Source organism: Leptopilina heterotoma, unplaced genomic scaffold (genome assembly GCF_015476425.1).
Source record: "Leptopilina heterotoma isolate Lh14 unplaced genomic scaffold, ASM1547642v1 Lhet_210, whole genome shotgun sequence".
Classification (NCBI taxonomy): Eukaryota; Metazoa; Arthropoda; class Insecta; order Hymenoptera; family Figitidae; genus Leptopilina; species Leptopilina heterotoma.
Genome location: NW_025110926.1, coordinates 592,176 through 609,067, shown reverse-complemented (window position 1 = coordinate 609,067; position 16,892 = coordinate 592,176). Strand labels below are relative to the sequence as shown.

The following is a 16,892-nucleotide window of genomic DNA, read 5'->3' as shown; positions in this document are numbered from 1 at the left end:
TACAGAATTTTTGTTTCGCCAAAGCTCAGACAGGCCTCGGCTGCAAGTACCGGCTGAGTATAGCAAAATTGTTCACAACTTTCTTTGCCAATATTGCTTTTTATTACATAAACTTGAAAGAAATGATAAAAAAATGTACGAATGTTTATAAATATAAATTAACTGAAAAAAGCTAATATTTACTATTCAATTATTTATTTCTTATTTTTATTAATTTTAATAATAATACCTAATAATTTAACATAACTATAATTTTGTGAATAGTAAATTATTAAAAAAATTTAAATTATATACAAAATTTTAATGTTCATCTTAACAATAATTTGGCTCTCATTAAAATCTTATTATACTTCTTATTATAAATAAAAAAATATTTAAAAATTACTAATTATTGCATTTAAATACAATAAGTGAAGTTAGTTAATTTAAAAATTAAAATCTTAGTTTAATATATTTTATTTCAATTTATTATTATTCTAACGAATCTATATTTTTTCTCATCTTTGATTTAATAATAATAAGTATGAATGATATTGAGAAATTAAAACTTTACTGCACACACGCGTCATTAGCATAGTGGTTAGAGCGTTAGTCTATAAGTTTGTAGGTCGTAGATTCGATTCCCCTCGTAAGCAATTATGTTTATTTTCATAGGATTGCGATATTTCTAGATTTTAATCATTAGGTACTAAAATATGGAAATCTAATACGCACATACCGTAATTGCCTGTTATTTAATTTTTAAATGTTATAAACAATTTTTTTCTAATTTATTTATTATTTCCATTGCTAGGTCTTTATCTTTGATACTATTAAATGAAGAAAAGAAACATTTTATGAATAATAACTATTTATCAATATTAGCACTGGACCAGTACTGCGGCAGCGCTGTCTGGAAGCACTGACAGGCAGTACTTCGCCAGAGGCCCTCCTCGTTATCATGCCAGTGTTGACTGTCAATGTAGCCGCCAGCACTGGCGTAGTACTTTGCTCCCTGTCGTCACCTATCTAAAAGCGCCATTTTTGTGCATGTGAAATAAAACATTTATTTCGACAATTAAATTTATTCAAGTAAATAATTAATTCGATACTAAAACAATTTCCATAAAAACCAAAATAGAAAGGCAGCAAACAGTGTTTGAATAGTTCGATGTAAAAGTAGTAAACTGAAAATAAATAGAGTTCTCAATCACCACATTTATATTGTAAAAAGAAATTCGCAGTAAAATATAATAAAAATATTTCATAATAAAAAAGAATATATAAATTGAGAAATTATCTTACAAATAATATCGACGTTTTGCCTGTCGTCGATTTTCAGGAGTGAAATCATCTTTTAATATATATTTTAAGACTCCTTTCCAGTATTCCAATATAACATCACTCCAAACAATATTTTTCATATCGAAGGGAAACAATTCTTTATCTTCATTTGATAACTTTTCCCACAGTAATTCAATTCTCTTATTTTCAAACGTCCATGTTCCCATTGAGAAAAATTCAGTGCTTTTGAAAAATTTCACTCCCTTTTTATAGATTTTGTAGAATCTATAATTTAAATATGAAAATTAAAAAAAATAATTATTATATGTATATTAATACAAATAATATTTATTTATCCATGTAGAAGGATTTCCAGAAGAGACTTTCGGAAAACTTCCTAAACGGATTTCCGGAAAAATTCCGTAAATTTCCAGAAATTCTTTCACATGGACTACTAGACTCTCAAGAGCAGGAAGGGCCGGATTTCGATTCTTCACAAATGCAAATTGTTTTTTCACATAATAATGTTTTCAATTTTTCTCATAAATTGAACCGCCGGATCGTAGAAGGGCATATAGCCCATTTGAATTACATTGGCTATATGCCCTTCTACGATCCGGCGGTTCAATTATTGCAACTTACATGGGTTTTTTGCCCATTATTCGAAAAACAATATCACCAAATAAGGCAGGCAAAAGATGAAAGAAGAAATCAAGAACTGCGAATACTTGTGGTGAGCGAGCTATAATTGTTTCAGGATAATAAAGCAATTTGGATGGAAGTAAATCAGGCTTTGCGGAATATGCGATTCTTTCAAACTCTGCTTTGGTAAATGGATTTTCATTTCCATTTACATAAGTATAAACTGGTACGTCAGTTTCGGAAGATCTGTGAAAATTAATAAATTTTATAATATTTTTATTGTACCTAATTCTTTATTTATTTTTTTCATGTGTATTTTATATATTTCCTTTACAATGTCTATAAAGTAAGTAAATAAGTAAGTAAGTAATGTTTAATTTTTTTTTGCTTAGGGACTTTTGGGAAATCTGCCTACAGATACCTTGCGGATTCCGCACTCCAAGGTTATGTGGGGTTGGTAAAATAAAACAAAAGAAAATATTAAAAAAAAATAAATAAATAAATGTTATAATAAATTTAATAAACTGGCTACTACCAGCCCGACCCACTAAAACCCGTAACCCTTCTTCTGGAGCCCTTTACCCTCCCTCGGAACTGTCGTAAAACTTTAGCCTTCGAGGGTGGCACTCCAACTCTGTCGCTAATGCGACTATCTTCTTCTCTCTGCGGTTTTCCTGCGTCCGTAGTTAAAAAAAAATGATTAAAACTATTTCATACTCAAAGCGGAATAATTTACAGCACAACAATAATAAAAAAAAATTGTTTAAGAAGTGTTAAAAGTCAAAAGATAAAATTGTAAACGAATATAAAAAAGAAAAGAAAAAAAAAGTAAACACGTTTATAATGTTGAAAAGACAAAACTGTACAAAGACGAATAAAAAACACAAAACAAATTAAACAATGTATAAGGACAATTAAATCACAAAATAAATTAATAAGAAACGAACAAACAAATTTAAAAGCTGTTTAAATTACGCTTTTTTGGCGGCCGTCGAGGTCCTTCCTCGACATAACCGAGATTATGAAGTTCTCGACTTGCCGCCAATTCTCTTCTGACTGGGTCATCAGCGATACCATGTTCTCCGGTGTAACTTGACTGTTTACACCTTCGAACATGGCCCCCTCTCCAAGTCCCATTTTCTGCATGAGAAGAGGGTGTGCTCCGCGTTGTCCTCAGGGAACTGGCAATATGCACACACCTCATCCTCGCGTAATTTAAAGCGACACAGGTACGAATTAAAACACCCGTGACCTGCACAGCACTCGTAGATACCGTCTTATATGCAGAGATGATACGCGTTGTTATCGATCTCTGCGCCGACAGTACCTTTTCACAGATGGTCACACATCTTTTACTCCTCAGGGATGGGGCCCACGCTGGTGCTGCATAGAGCATTTTAGCGTGGGCGACACTCGCCACCAGTCTCCGTTTTTGTTCACGGAGTCCGCCTGTCGCCTGTCGCTAAGATAATTATCCATTATCCGCAACAAGTAGGGCGGCATGTTTTTCTTTTTCATCGACTCGGTGAGATCTTTCCATCTTGCGGAATTAAACGCGTTGCGTATGTCAATTGCTACCAACGCGCAGAAGCTCTTCTTTTTTCCAGGTCCCAATTTGTTTTTTACATTCTCATCATATGAGAAAGTATTAGTTTTGGTCGAAATTTGACTTTTGCTAATTTCATAAAATCTCGACGTTTTGGGGTCCCCTGAACCCAAAAAACATGGTCCGGCGATGGTGTCTGTCTGTTCGTCTGTCTGTCTGTCTGTAGACCAAAAATTTTGTTCCCACGATAACTCTTGAAAAACTTATCCGATCGTTTTTAAATTTAACACACTTAAAGTTGGTGCAAAAATAAAGGCCAAGTTCGTTAACCAGCTATTTTCGTCAGAAACTACTTTTTTTAAAAGTTTTTGGGTCAGTCAGCTTAGGGAGCGTTTACAAATGATGTCACGTTTTTGGGGGCAGGGGAGGGGTCTCTACTAAACGTGACACAATGTATTTTTGCAAGTGAAATTGCATGAAGTAGCGTGACAGTGTAGGGGGGTATAAAATCCCGAAAAATTGCGTGACATCATTTGTGAACGCGCCCTTAACTGTGTTAAAGAATTTGTTATTGATTTTGTAAAATGTTATAACTTTTATAAAAATTCGCTTTTATCAACAACTTGATAATAATACTTTAAAAATATTTTAGCTGCTTCTGCAAATCATGTTTCTGCTAAGAGAGTTAGTATAATTAAAGATAACTTTCCAATTTTAATCATCAAGACCAAAAATTAGAGTTGTGCAAAAAGCTTGAAGCTCGAATCTTGATCGAGCTTTTTCGAGCTTTTTATTTTTCGAGCCGAGCCAAGCTGTGTAAAAAGCTGGAATAGAAAACTATATTTGAGTACTCGAATTCACTCTAATGCTCAAATTTAATAGAGTCCTCGAATTTACCCGAGTACTCGAGTTTTTCGAGTGCTTGAAGTCACTCAAGAACTCGAAAATGTTGAGTACTTGATACATCGAGCCGGCTTGGACTTGGCTCGTATCGACATTTCGAGCTTTTTGCACATCTCTACCAAAAATATACATTTTAATCCACTTAATCTCCCAATCATCAGCAAACAAAAACATGTGATGAGAATGTAATCCTTAAAGTCGTAGTAACTTTAAGAAAAAAAATATTTTATTAAACATATAATAGGAAATAATAACAAGAACACAAATAATGCAAAACAATTTCAGACCACCGCGAGCGAAGCGAGCCAATTGCGCGCGAAGCGCGGATTAGAATGTGTCCGCGCTTGCGCGGACAGATTTTTCCTGCTTTGGCTATGTCCACAACTGCCTGGATGGCATCAACTGTGGACTTGCCTTTACGGAAACCATATTGGTGATCCGATAGACTATTCTCTCCGGTCAAGTGGCTTTGCAATCTCTGCAGAACCATATCCTCTAGGAGTTTACCCATCGTATCCAACAGGCATATAGGCCTGTATGATCAGACTTTATCTAGAGGTTTTTCACCTTTCCTCAGGAGGACTAACATCTGTCGCTTCCAGTCGCGGAACAACTCTCCTCTCTCAAGGCAAAGATTGAAACATCGAAGCAGAATCTGGGGTGAAGTGTTGATAACCAACTTTAGGATCTCGTTACTTATCCTATCGATTCCAGGTGCCTTGCCTGTTTTCAATATTTTGCCTGCTTTTTGCAGTCCACTAAGTGTGAAGAGTTCTTCCTCTTCGACTTTGCAAAAACTCCAGTCCCTTCTAAGGTATGGTTCTGCAGGAGGAAACAAAGAATTTATTATCTTTCTGACCCAATCGGGATTGTCCAGGCCGGGGGTTTTTTTGCCTCGTCGCTAATTTCTTAGTAACGATTTTAAAAGCCAGACCCCATGGGTCTTTATCGACTTCCTCGATTAGGTCCTTCCAGCTACGGCGTCGCGACTTGCGGATCTCTTTCTTGAGGTTCTTTTTCGCCTCCTTGAAAGCCTCTTTCAGCAAGGGATCTCCCTTTGATCGGGTATATGTCCTTCCTGCTTTAAGGCATTCCTTCCTCAAGGAGGCTAGCTCCTCTGACCACCAGTGCAAGGATTTTCTTACGGGAATGGCGCCTTTGGGTGGCATTGACGCATTGCAAGCGGTGACTATCATGTTCCTCACTGCTCGCACCTCCCTATTCAGACTGCTCGGCCTCTTCACCCAGCCCGTCCTCAATTAAAAGGGCTTCTCTTTGGGACCGGCCGAACTTTTCCTTGTCGAGTCTCTTCATATTCCACGAGGAGGTTTTGCGACTAGGAGCATCCTGTCTTTTTCCTCCTCGTGTGTCATCCATCGAGACTGAGAACTCAATGTACTGGTGATCACTTGCGGTATATTCCTTAGAGACCCGCCAGTCGGTTATACGGCTAAATAGTTTAGACGATGCGATTGTTAGATCTATAATTGATCCGATCGCACCTCGTCTAAAAGTCCATGTATTACCTCGGTTTACAGATAATAAGTCGTTTCTGGCGATCATTTCTCTAATACGAATTCATCTCTTGTCGAGTCTCGTCTCACCCCACTCTGGCGACTTTGCGTTAAAATCGCCAGTGATGATGACATCCAGCCTGGATTCTGTGAGGCTCGCTTCTAGGTCTTCGATATTGGCTTCGAAGTTTGTCAGTGGGTCGTTGGGTGAAAAGTAGCAGCTATACATACGTATATTAGCTACCTCTATCCACACGAACCCACTGCTCGTCTCCAGAAACTTGTCAACCCGCAATTCTGGGTTGCACAGCTTTATGGCGGCTCTCTTCGCCTTATCCTGATACCAAGGGACGAGATCGCTTCCTTGATACTGCTCACTGCAGAACAGGATATCGACCTCATTTTCACTTGCTGTTTGCAATAGGAGCAACTGTGCATCCTTACTTGTATGCAGGTTGACCTGCAAAAATTTTAAGGATTTGGCCTTTTAATCTTTTGCAGATCTTTCCTGTAAACCGGGCAGGCTCTCTTTCCGGAATCATGATCCGTTTCTGGCTTCCCCAGGTCCAAGCACGTAAGGCACTTCGGCTTACCGCATAGCTCTTCGCGAGGTGTCCCTCTCCGCCGCATCTCCGACAGTTTTTGCTTCTGTCGGGGCCTTTGCAGGTTCGGGTAGAGTGTCCGTAGGCTAAGCACTTTTGGCACCTAGCTACTTTAACATGCTCGTGAATTGGAGCATTTATCCAGCCGATTTTGATTTGGCCAAGTTTAAGCAGAATGTCACTTTCTGCTTCTGCCAAGCGGATTATAGCAACCTTAGTTCCTCTGTAGCGCGGCAATAATTTGCACTCCATAGTCAGGTCAGATTTACCCAGCTTTTCTTTCAATGCTGAAGTCAGCTCAATCTCTGTAGTGGCTTCATCCAGGTCTTTGATTTCTAGAGACCTCTTATTTACCAGAGGTATGGCCTCGGCCTCGCCATGGAGGGCCAAGGACAGACTCTCTGCAAATTTTAAGGTCTCTCCACCCTTTTTCACTATCAGGAGAACCTCCTGTTTAAAGGTTCTTCTGATTTTTTTAATCACGGTACCAGTGTCTTCTGGTTTAACCTTTGATTTAATCAGCGGCAAGATACCCTCATAAGATTTTGGGTCTCTTGCCGTGATCTTTACCGCTTCCGTGGTTCTAAGCTTCAAAGGATGTATGTTCGGACGTGGAGGTCGATGTGTCTCTCCAAGATAGCAGGAAGTTTCCGCAATGGGAGTGCATCCTGGTATCTCTTCACAGAGTTTACCCTCGTAATGTTTGATTTGAAGTAAAATTACATTCATAGTAAAATAACACCAAAATGGATTATTTTAATCTTTTATGATGTTAATTTAATCTGAAATGCTTTTAAATATCTTACAATTTACTGTGAACTACTTCAAATAGGACAAAATAGGAAAATTGCTACTTATTTAGTAAAAGACAAAAACATGTAATTTACCTTATCCTCCCATTTTCTGTATCCCAAATTGAAGCAATTAAAGCATTACAAGCAAAATCAGCTGGTACCATGTACATAACTTCGGTTTTATCTGGACAAAGTAATGTTCTTATAACACCAAGACCCAATCCCATCATGAGTTGATTAAAACCTTGAATAGTATCAACCCATCCAGTCACGGGTTCTTTATACGTTGCCGATGCTAAATTTTTTTTAAAAATTTTCATTTTATCTGAATCTCTTTACGAATAATAATAATAATAATAATAATAATAATAATAATAATAATAATAATAATAATAATAATAATAATAATAATAATAATAATAATAATAATAATAATAATAATAATAATAATAATAATAATAATAATAATAATAATAATAATAATAATAATAATAATAATAATAATAATAATAATAATAATAATAATAATAATAATAATAATAATAATAATAATAATAATAATAATAATAATAATAATAATAATAATAATAATAATAATAATAATAATCCGTGCCCGGTTGGAACTTTTGTTCTAATTGGAACTTTTGTTCTACCCGGGGCGCATTAGAACCTGTTCTTTTGCGCGGGGTTGCTGGTCCTCTATCGGACGCGTGCCAGGTGGCGGATAGGTTAGCTTCCTAGAAATAGGTGGTATCGAGGAAATCAAATACTCGACGTGGACCAAAACCAGCAAACAAGAAACATCCATCATGAGCGATTGTAAAAACGAGGAAGAGTACCTGCGGGGTAATGCTACGGCTAAATCCCTCACTGGTTCCGATCGTCAAGCGCATAGCGTGGGGACGGTGGCCAGTGGCCCAAGGATGCAGGAGGGCAACAACGCGTTGGGAGTGCCACAGATCATCGTGGACAGGGCGGAGAGACGAGGGAGTACGAGCAGCGTGACGAGTCAAGCCAGCTGCATTTCTGTATTCAGTAATGCTTCTGCGATTGACATTGCTAGCTGCAATGAACATCGAGATGAATGCGTGAAGCTGCGGGCGGAAGAGGCAGCAAGCATTCTAGAAATGGAAGAAGAGGTCAGCAAGATGCTGAAGTCCTGCGAAGTCCAGAAGAATGTCAATAGGACAATTAAGGATGGACTTAGAAGCATAACATCGCTCATACGGGATGTGAAGGAGAAGCACGCAGCAGCGTCCAGAAAAGATGAGAGTCTCTACCAGGGATTGACTTGGTCGGAAGAGGCCAGACAAGATCGTAGAGTTAGACGAGATCGCTGTAACGCGATCGTGTTGAGAAACGTCGTCTTGGATGCTCAGAAGCGAAAGAGAAGTGATCCTGAGCTTGCGAAGGATCCAAAAAGGAAAAGGGAGGAGGGACCTCCTAAAAGATCCAAAGGCAAGGAGATGAAAACGGCACCAAAGATAACTTCAGATAAGAAGGGAAGAGCCACAATGGTCGTCAAAGTGGCTGAAGGAACTACCTTTGCCGAGGTGCTGGCGAAGGTTCGAAAAGAGGCTGACTTGGAGGCCAGCCAGACAAGGGTTGTGGGAGCTGTAACCATTAAAAAGGGAGACCTCCTCATTAAAATTGGGGGGTCTTCGAACAGGAAGTTATTCACCGAGGAGGTGACAAAGGTGATCGGCGATCTAGGTAAGGTGCAGATGGCGGATCGGCAGACTGTGCTGCAGATCCGCGACATGGACACCCTTACCGAACAGGAGGATGTCAAAGAAGCCCTGGACAAATTATCTACGGTGCCAGCCGGAAGCAGGAAGGTGACGGTCCTCGGACCAAATAAGCGAGGTATTAAGCTCGCTGTCGTGGTCACCTCCCAAGAGGATGCTAACAAGCTGGAGAAGATAGGGCACATTAAAATCGGTTTTGTGTCCTGCAGAATAAGTACAAGAGAAGTAGAAGGTCACAAGGTGCCACAGGTGCCTTGGCTATGGCCATATAGGTCGAGACTGCCAAGCAGTAGATAGGTCGGCTGCGTGCTTCAAGTGCGGAGAAGCCGGCCATAAGGTAGCAGATTGTAAGAAGAGCCCATGCTGCTTCTTATGCAAGGCGAAGTTCGGCGAAAAGGAGAACATCCAACACGTCGCTGGATCAGGTCGGTGCAAGGTCTTCAGGACTGCCTTAGAGGAAGCTAAGAAGACCCTGTCAAGAACAAGGAGAAAATAATGGCCAGAAGAAGAGCGGCACGGAAGAGTCGCGCCAGCGACTAAATGGGACCATCCATCTGCGAAGTCTGAAGCCGAAAGGTAGTTCCGTAGGTGGATAGAAGGTTCGAAACCCAGGGGAATCAAGAAGAGGTTTTAGTCGGTATTGTGACTGCCGTAAAAGCAGGTATGTGAGGTTTCTTTTATTTCCTTGCATTTTGTGCGAGTCCGACATACCCCAGGTAAGTGGGATCTTCCTGGGCATGCGTTAATGCATTTCCTCTTCTCCTCCGTGAAAAAAAATAATTATAATAATAATAATAATATGTATTAAAAAAACAAAAAATAATAATAATAGTTGTTTTTCCATTATTTATTATTATGTTTTGTACAAAAATTTATCTTTACTGTTTACAGTTTCCGCTCACCAATTGGAAATCTAAAGACAAAAAACGGAAGATCTCTTGCTTTTTCATTTAAAATTCCTTCTGCAATTGATTTTGTGAAAATATATGTATTGGGACAATTTCCCAATAACCTAAAAAATGAGAAACAAAAAATTTGTAATAATAAAATTGAAAAAAAAAATTATTTAAAATATATCTTAACCCTCCGTCACACACCTAGGGAGGGATTCCCTCTACGGTTTCAGTATTTTTTATATAACTTTTGTTTTCCTCATTGCAAAATAATAGTATATTAAGCAACAAGAGGATAAAGGCAGCCATTTCTTTACGGTGATTTTTGTGACACGAGTGGAGGTCGAGGGCGCCCCGAGACCTCCACTCGTGTCACAAAACTCGCCGTAAACAAATGGCTGCCTTTATCCCCTTGTTGCTTACGATATTTTTTATTCATAATGCACAAAAGTGGCGATTTCAGATAGCAGACGACAGGGAGTGAAAGTCATTCACTTGTTCGATTTGTATGAAAATGGCGGCCGTTTTCATACAGTCGAAGAAATGAATGACTTTCCTCCCTGTCGTCTGCTATCAGAAAGCGCCATTTTTGTGCATGTGGGATTAAAAATCAGTTTCTATACCTTTGGACAATTTACTCCTCAACACATTTCTAAAAAAAACATTTAGTTTAAACATAATTAATATTTAATTATAAATCTTCAAAGCCAGAAAAAACTCGAAAAAGTGAGGTTATGTGAAATAAAAAAATCAAGTTTTCAAAACATTTGTTGTTCCACTGTTGGTTAATGACAAAATTATATTATAAATATAATTAAAATAAATTATTTAATGATTTTTTTGCTTATTTGTTAATGTTACATTATTTTTACATGTAAAGTGTAATTCCTTCGAAGATGTGCATTCGTGTAATTAATTTTTATTTTTGAGACCGAAAATTAATTTTATTACAGTCGAACCTGGATAAGTGGTCCCTTGATAAGTGGGAATCCTCTTTAAGTGGAACTTTCTTTGCAGTCCCTGCACAAGTAATTTGACCTTAAATGACCTGGATAAGTGGAATACCTCTATAAGTGGAACAAGAACTTTGGTCCCTTGAGGTTCCACTTATCCAGGTTCGACTGTAATTTTATAATTTAGAATAATTTACTACATATTTGTAAGTTTGTGTTAAAACTAAATTTTTGTTTATGTTGTAATGTCGCTTATTTTACAATGTGGTGAGGGATTCCCTCTAAACGTGTGTAAAGTCGTAATTTTTTCTAAGGTGTGTGACGGAGGGTTAATAAAAATTTATATTAAATTTTGTGTACTGGTATTACAGATTTTTCTAACAGTGTATTATAGGGGAGACTAGGTGCGGTTATAACGCTGTGCAGTTTGTATGCAATATGTTTAAAAATTATATGCAAGCTTTACAAGTAAAAAAATGGGCACATTGGTTTTTAGAGACCAAAAGTAAATATTTCTCTGCTTGACATTTTTTAAATAATTAATAGACCTTCATATTTAAAAAAGTAAATTTTTTAATATCATTTCTATGAGGATTAATCTTTAAGAAACTACCTTGGTTGTCTACATTTAGTGTGTACTTTTCTAATAAAGTGATTTATTGTAAAAATGTACCTGTTGTGCAGTTGTTACAAGTGATGATGACAACTGATATTTTTTCCAAAATTCAGCAGATTCGTTTGAAATGTAAAATATTTTTTAAAAATGTAATCACTCTCAATTTTTATGAAAAATTTCATGTTTTTTCTAAATTCGACTTCAAAATTAATGGATAAATTTTTTTATAAGTTTTTTCATTTCGAAACAATATTAGTGCAGCCATCTCTATGACACTGTCACGCACTATTACGTTGAGTCAAAAATTATGAATAATTAATAAAAGTTGTTTTAAGAAATTATTTGTCTTCAATTTAGAAATGTTATAGATGATTCTCGGTATTGTAACAACCGACATTCATTTTGTGCAGTTGTTACAATTTACACGCTGTTACTCAAATGCTTCTAGTTAATTAAATAATAGATATTGAGTTAAATCAATTATGGCCTTTTAAAACTAGATAATATACCTTTGATTTAATTGTATGACCAAACAAATTGGAGTTAAGCCTTAATTACTGTAACTGATTTTATCAAAATTGTAACAACTACACCTAGTCTCCCCTACATTTTAATTAATACCCATTTTACTGTATTATTTGTTATAGCTGCTTCCATAAATGATATGACTTCAAGGGAGTTGGGGGTTAAGCAATTTATAATAATATAGGTACCTACCATTATATACCCTTTTTCGACTACGATTAAAATACTCCGGAAATCTGGATAAAAATATTCTAATAAATTTTTGTAAAAAGTCATAGGCCGGCCCAATGGAAAAATGATCCTTAGTTATAAATAAATAATTATAAATAATTTAACAAAAAAATTTTAAATAATATTATTAAATAGATAGGGGAGCGTGGGCCTAAGTTGGCCACCCTGCATTTCTCAGAGATGGTATACTGGACGAATCTATAATTTTGTGGTATGATATATTGATAAACCATGATATAATTTATGGACCTAATTATAATCTAAGATTTTTTTACGCATTGTGAGGAAAATAATATTGTTTACGACCAAAAAAATTTAATTTTTCTTGTTTTTCCGAGAGCAGCTACAAGAGATAAATAATTAAAAATTTCTTAATGAGTGTGTGCGCTAGTTCCTTTTTTTAATGAATGTTGTAATAAAAGGTTCTGTTGATTTTTTAATTAAATTTTTTTATTAGTGTAATAATTTGAAACTTGTAAAAATCTACAGTGGTTCTAAGTTGGCCACCTATTGTTTTTGTTTGTTTTTATTTATATTTTACTTCTTTTTTGTGTTTTTCATCACGAGAAAGACCGTAAAATAATTTACGAAAATAATTGAATTATTGCGAACAATTTTATTAAAATGTTTAAAAAGAATTGAATTTAAATAAACAAATTTGTTATTTTTGAAAATAATTGAATTCTTCATTAGAAAATATTTTTTATAATTGAGTTTTTGTGGAAAACTTTATTTGTGAAAATAATTGAATTCTTAGATTAATTAAAATAAGTTAGTATTTAAAATAATTGAAAATCTTTGATAAGATTTATTATTTATGAAATAATTGAATTCTTGATTAGAATTTTATCAAAAATTATTTTAAAAAATTGAATTTTTTTAAAATTGTTTTTAAATGCTGTTTTAAATTAATTGAATTCCTGTGAAAATTGTATTATTTATGAAAATAATTGAAAATTGGAATATTTTTCAAAAATAATTGAATCGTTGTACAGAATTTGATTAGAATTTTTGAGAATAGTTTTTTTATTTCTAGTATTAGTGTATTTAAAGTAATGTAAATTTAAAAAAACAGAAATAGTAGCTTTTAGTAGCTTTTAAATATAATATTTTTTTAAATTTACTTTCTAGAACTCTAAAACAACGGCAAAGTCATGAAATTTTGAATTTTCTGCTGAAAGTTTACTAATTCTCAGAATACTAGACAAACATTTCGATTTTTCTTTGCAGGTTAAAAAAATTTTTTAAATTCTTGTCTCCTTTAAAAACTTCATATATTGAACTTTTACTGCTTAAAAATAAAATTACATTAGTTACCTTTAAACTGTATTTTTTTACTATTTCATAAAATAATCTAAAAGTAACCTACATTAACTTGAATTGTATTCCATTGTTCTTTTTATATTTCAATAGTTTTCGTATACCTTTATTTTCTATATTTAGGTACTTAATTTTTTAATTCCCTGTATTTATAAATATAATAAGATTTCTCTTTTGAATCATTCACATAATAATTGAATAAATTTCAATAATTATTTTGTTATTTTATTAAAGTGTTGTATGACAGATTTTCTATCCTTTCTTAATCCTTTCTTAAAAAAGACATGGAGTGGAAAGGTCGAATGTATCGAAAAGTATCGAAGTAAAGAATGGGCAATGAGAATGTAAAATCTTAATAGAAGGGTGTTTTTAAAATTGTTTGTACATGTGAAGGTGGCGCTGCAGTCGTATGTTATTTAAAAAGAGCGCGAATATATAAATATTATTTTTGTTAAGAGAAAGTACTCATAATAAATCTTATTTTGCATTGTCAAAAAAAACGTCAACATTTCAAATATAAATAAGCAAATTATTAACTGAAAAAATTTGAATATTATTATTAATGAAATAATGGACTTGGACAATGAACATATAAAAACTAGCACCGTAGACGGCCGCTTGCGGCCGTCGGAGAAGCTAGTACACAGAAAAAAACTCGACCCACATTTGTTGCAACACATTTGGAAGTCGGTCTCAAAATGAGTAATCGACAACTTCAAGTGACTCGAAATGAGTAATCGGCAACTTCAAGTGACTCGAAATGAGTAATCGTCAACTTCAAGTGACTCACAATGAGTAAAATGACATATGGTTGCCCATCCCTGTCAGTAAATTCACAAATGTCTAACCTAAAAATTCGTTTTTCATTTCTCATAAATGCGATAAATCGACTTCAAGTATTAATGTTTTGACAAGTGCAAAGTGTTTATTCATTATAAACAATTATTTTAATTCATATTTTTATGAATTATTCCCAGTTATTCCAATGTTATTGTAATTTTATCATAAACCCAAAATGATACCGCTTTTTACTCATTTTGAGTCTTTTCCCCAGAAACTCAGAATGAGTCGAAGGGGTATAATTTTTGTTGCACTTCAAAATGAGTATCATATGATACTCATTTTAAGTATAGTTTTTTCTGTGTAGTAGCAGTTTTCACTTTTGTAGAACAATGTATCGAGAAAATAACAAAATTTGAGAATCTCGATTGTCTGATATAAAATGAGATTTAAACAAAAGAACGATAGCTTTTCTTAAAATTTCCCAATTCTCAAAATTCTCGCTGAAATGCAACTCTACTTCCAAAGAAGCAATTCACATCATTGGTTTTCTCAAGGAATGGCGATATTCTAAACTTGAAAATATCTTTATGTTCGCTCTGACATTAAGCAATTTCTGAAATTGACTTGTGGAAAAATTGGAAAATTAAAATTGTGACTTTTTCATGTACTAACAAATGAAATATTTTTATAGATAATATAAGCTACAATTTTTTCTGAGTTGTTTTTTAATCAATTTTGATAATCCGAGAAGGATTTTTAAAATATCATAAATTAATATTTTTCTTCATCGATTCAAAAATAAAGTTCAAAATTGCTGGTTGACTTTACGAATTTCAGGTTGCCCCACCTGCCAATTAAAAAACAAATTTTTATTTTTCAAATTTTTTTTTATTTTTAATTTTATTTATAAATAAATTGTTTAAAAAATTTAAATTACTATGTTCAGAAACATTAAATGTAAGTAAAATTTAATAAATTTATTTGAGGTTTTCTATATTATTATCAATTATTCAAGGTTGGTCAACATGCAAGCCTAAATTTCAAAACGTTGATTTTACATCATTTTTATAATATTTGATGTAAAAATTTCATTCATTGACAATTTAAACTATCTATGGGTCAAATTTGTAGCTTTTTAGGTCCTCTTTCCGATGGTATGTTGTTATTTTTTTTAATGAGTTATGAGAAAAAAAGCTTAGGTGGGGCAACCTGCAAGCCATTCCCCTACCTAATGATATTAGAATGTAGAAATATCGCAAACTTATAAAAATAAATAAAATTGCTGACGAGGGGAATCGAACATACGACCTACGAACTTATAGACAAACGCTCTAACCACTATGCTAACGACGCGTGTGTAAAGTTTTAATTTCTCAATATCATTGAGACTTGCTATTATTGAATCAAAGATAAAAAAAAATTAGGAATTCGTTAGAAATAATAAATTGAAATAAAATATATTAAACTAAGCTTTTAATTATTAAATTAAATAACTTCACTTATTGCATTTAACATTTACCAGTGGTAATTTTTCATTCATAGTAAGAAGTATAATAATTTTTTAATAAGAACCAAATTATTGTTGAGATTAAATTTAAAATTTTGTTTATAATTTAGTTTGTTTAATTAATTTATTATTCAAAAAATTTGAGAATTAGGTTCAATTATTAATATTAAATTTAATAAAAATAAAAAATAAATAACTGAAAAGTAAATATTAGCTTTTTTCAATTAATTTATATTCATAAACATTTATACATTTTTTTATCTTTTTTTCAAGTTTATGTAATAAAAAGCAATATTGGCAAAGAAAGTTGTGATCAAAAAATCTTTTATAATAGCTTAAATTAAAGGTAAAAATGTCAGCTTTTCAATGCCGTTGGGCCCTTTTTGAAATATTAATTTTCAAATTAACTATAGAGAATTTAACGACAGAAAGCACTATGACCAATTCTTTTTCATGGTAAAAAACGAAGAGAACCCCAATTTTCAAAATTCTAGAGGGCCTAAAACATTAAATTATATGAGAAAATTACAAAATTTCATATTATTTCCTCAAATTAAAGATGGCGAATCCAATATGGCGCCCAAAATTAAAAAAATTTATATTTTTTGTTCGAACTCACCATAAAGGGGTTCTTGGGATCGCTGACCATGAAAAAGAATTGGTCATAGTGATTTCTGTCGTTAAATTCTCTATAGTTCATTTGAAAATTAATATTTCAAAAAGGGCCCAACTGCATTGAAAAGCTGACATTTATACCTTCAATTTAAGCTATTATAAAAGATTTTTTTATCAAATTTGAATTGAAGAGAAGGGGTGGCCCACTTGAGAAAGAATGCCTCATTTATACTTAAAAAAACTTTCAGTTTGTTGCCTATAGATGGTGCCGAACTTGGTCTCGTTTCTCTGCAGGGCAAATCGGTGGGCAAGATTTTGGTTAAACCTTTTAATCTTTAACGCAGAAATCAGCTACGTACTCGAAAGCATTAGTAAATGACGAACAAAAAGAACTTTGGCCGAAGTAAATCCGATTAAAACTGTTCTAGCTAGATTAC

At 33.9% G+C, this 16,892-nt stretch overlaps 1 protein-coding gene across 2 annotated transcripts in view; it reads right to left on the bottom strand.

Moving 5' to 3' along the window:
* Positions 1 to 470: 470 nt before the first annotated feature.
* LOC122501532 (fatty acyl-CoA reductase wat-like) overlaps positions 471 to 16,892 on the bottom strand; it is a 120,330-nt gene continuing 103,908 nt past the window's right edge. Inside the window, exons 6-10 of one of the 2 annotated variants that reach the window (XM_043611068.1) lie at positions 9,915 to 10,024; positions 7,358 to 7,559; positions 1,906 to 2,151; positions 1,285 to 1,548; positions 471 to 1,166 (exon numbers count right to left, since the gene is read on the bottom strand). In XM_043611068.1, coding sequence (XP_043467003.1) covers positions 1,091 to 1,166; positions 1,285 to 1,548; positions 1,906 to 2,151; positions 7,358 to 7,559; positions 9,915 to 10,024 — 898 coding nt within the window. In that variant the 3' untranslated portion in view covers positions 471 to 1,090. The remainder of the gene's footprint in view (positions 1,167 to 1,284; positions 1,549 to 1,905; positions 2,152 to 7,357; positions 7,560 to 9,914; positions 10,025 to 16,892) is intronic. The other variant, XM_043611069.1, reaches the window with a different exon arrangement.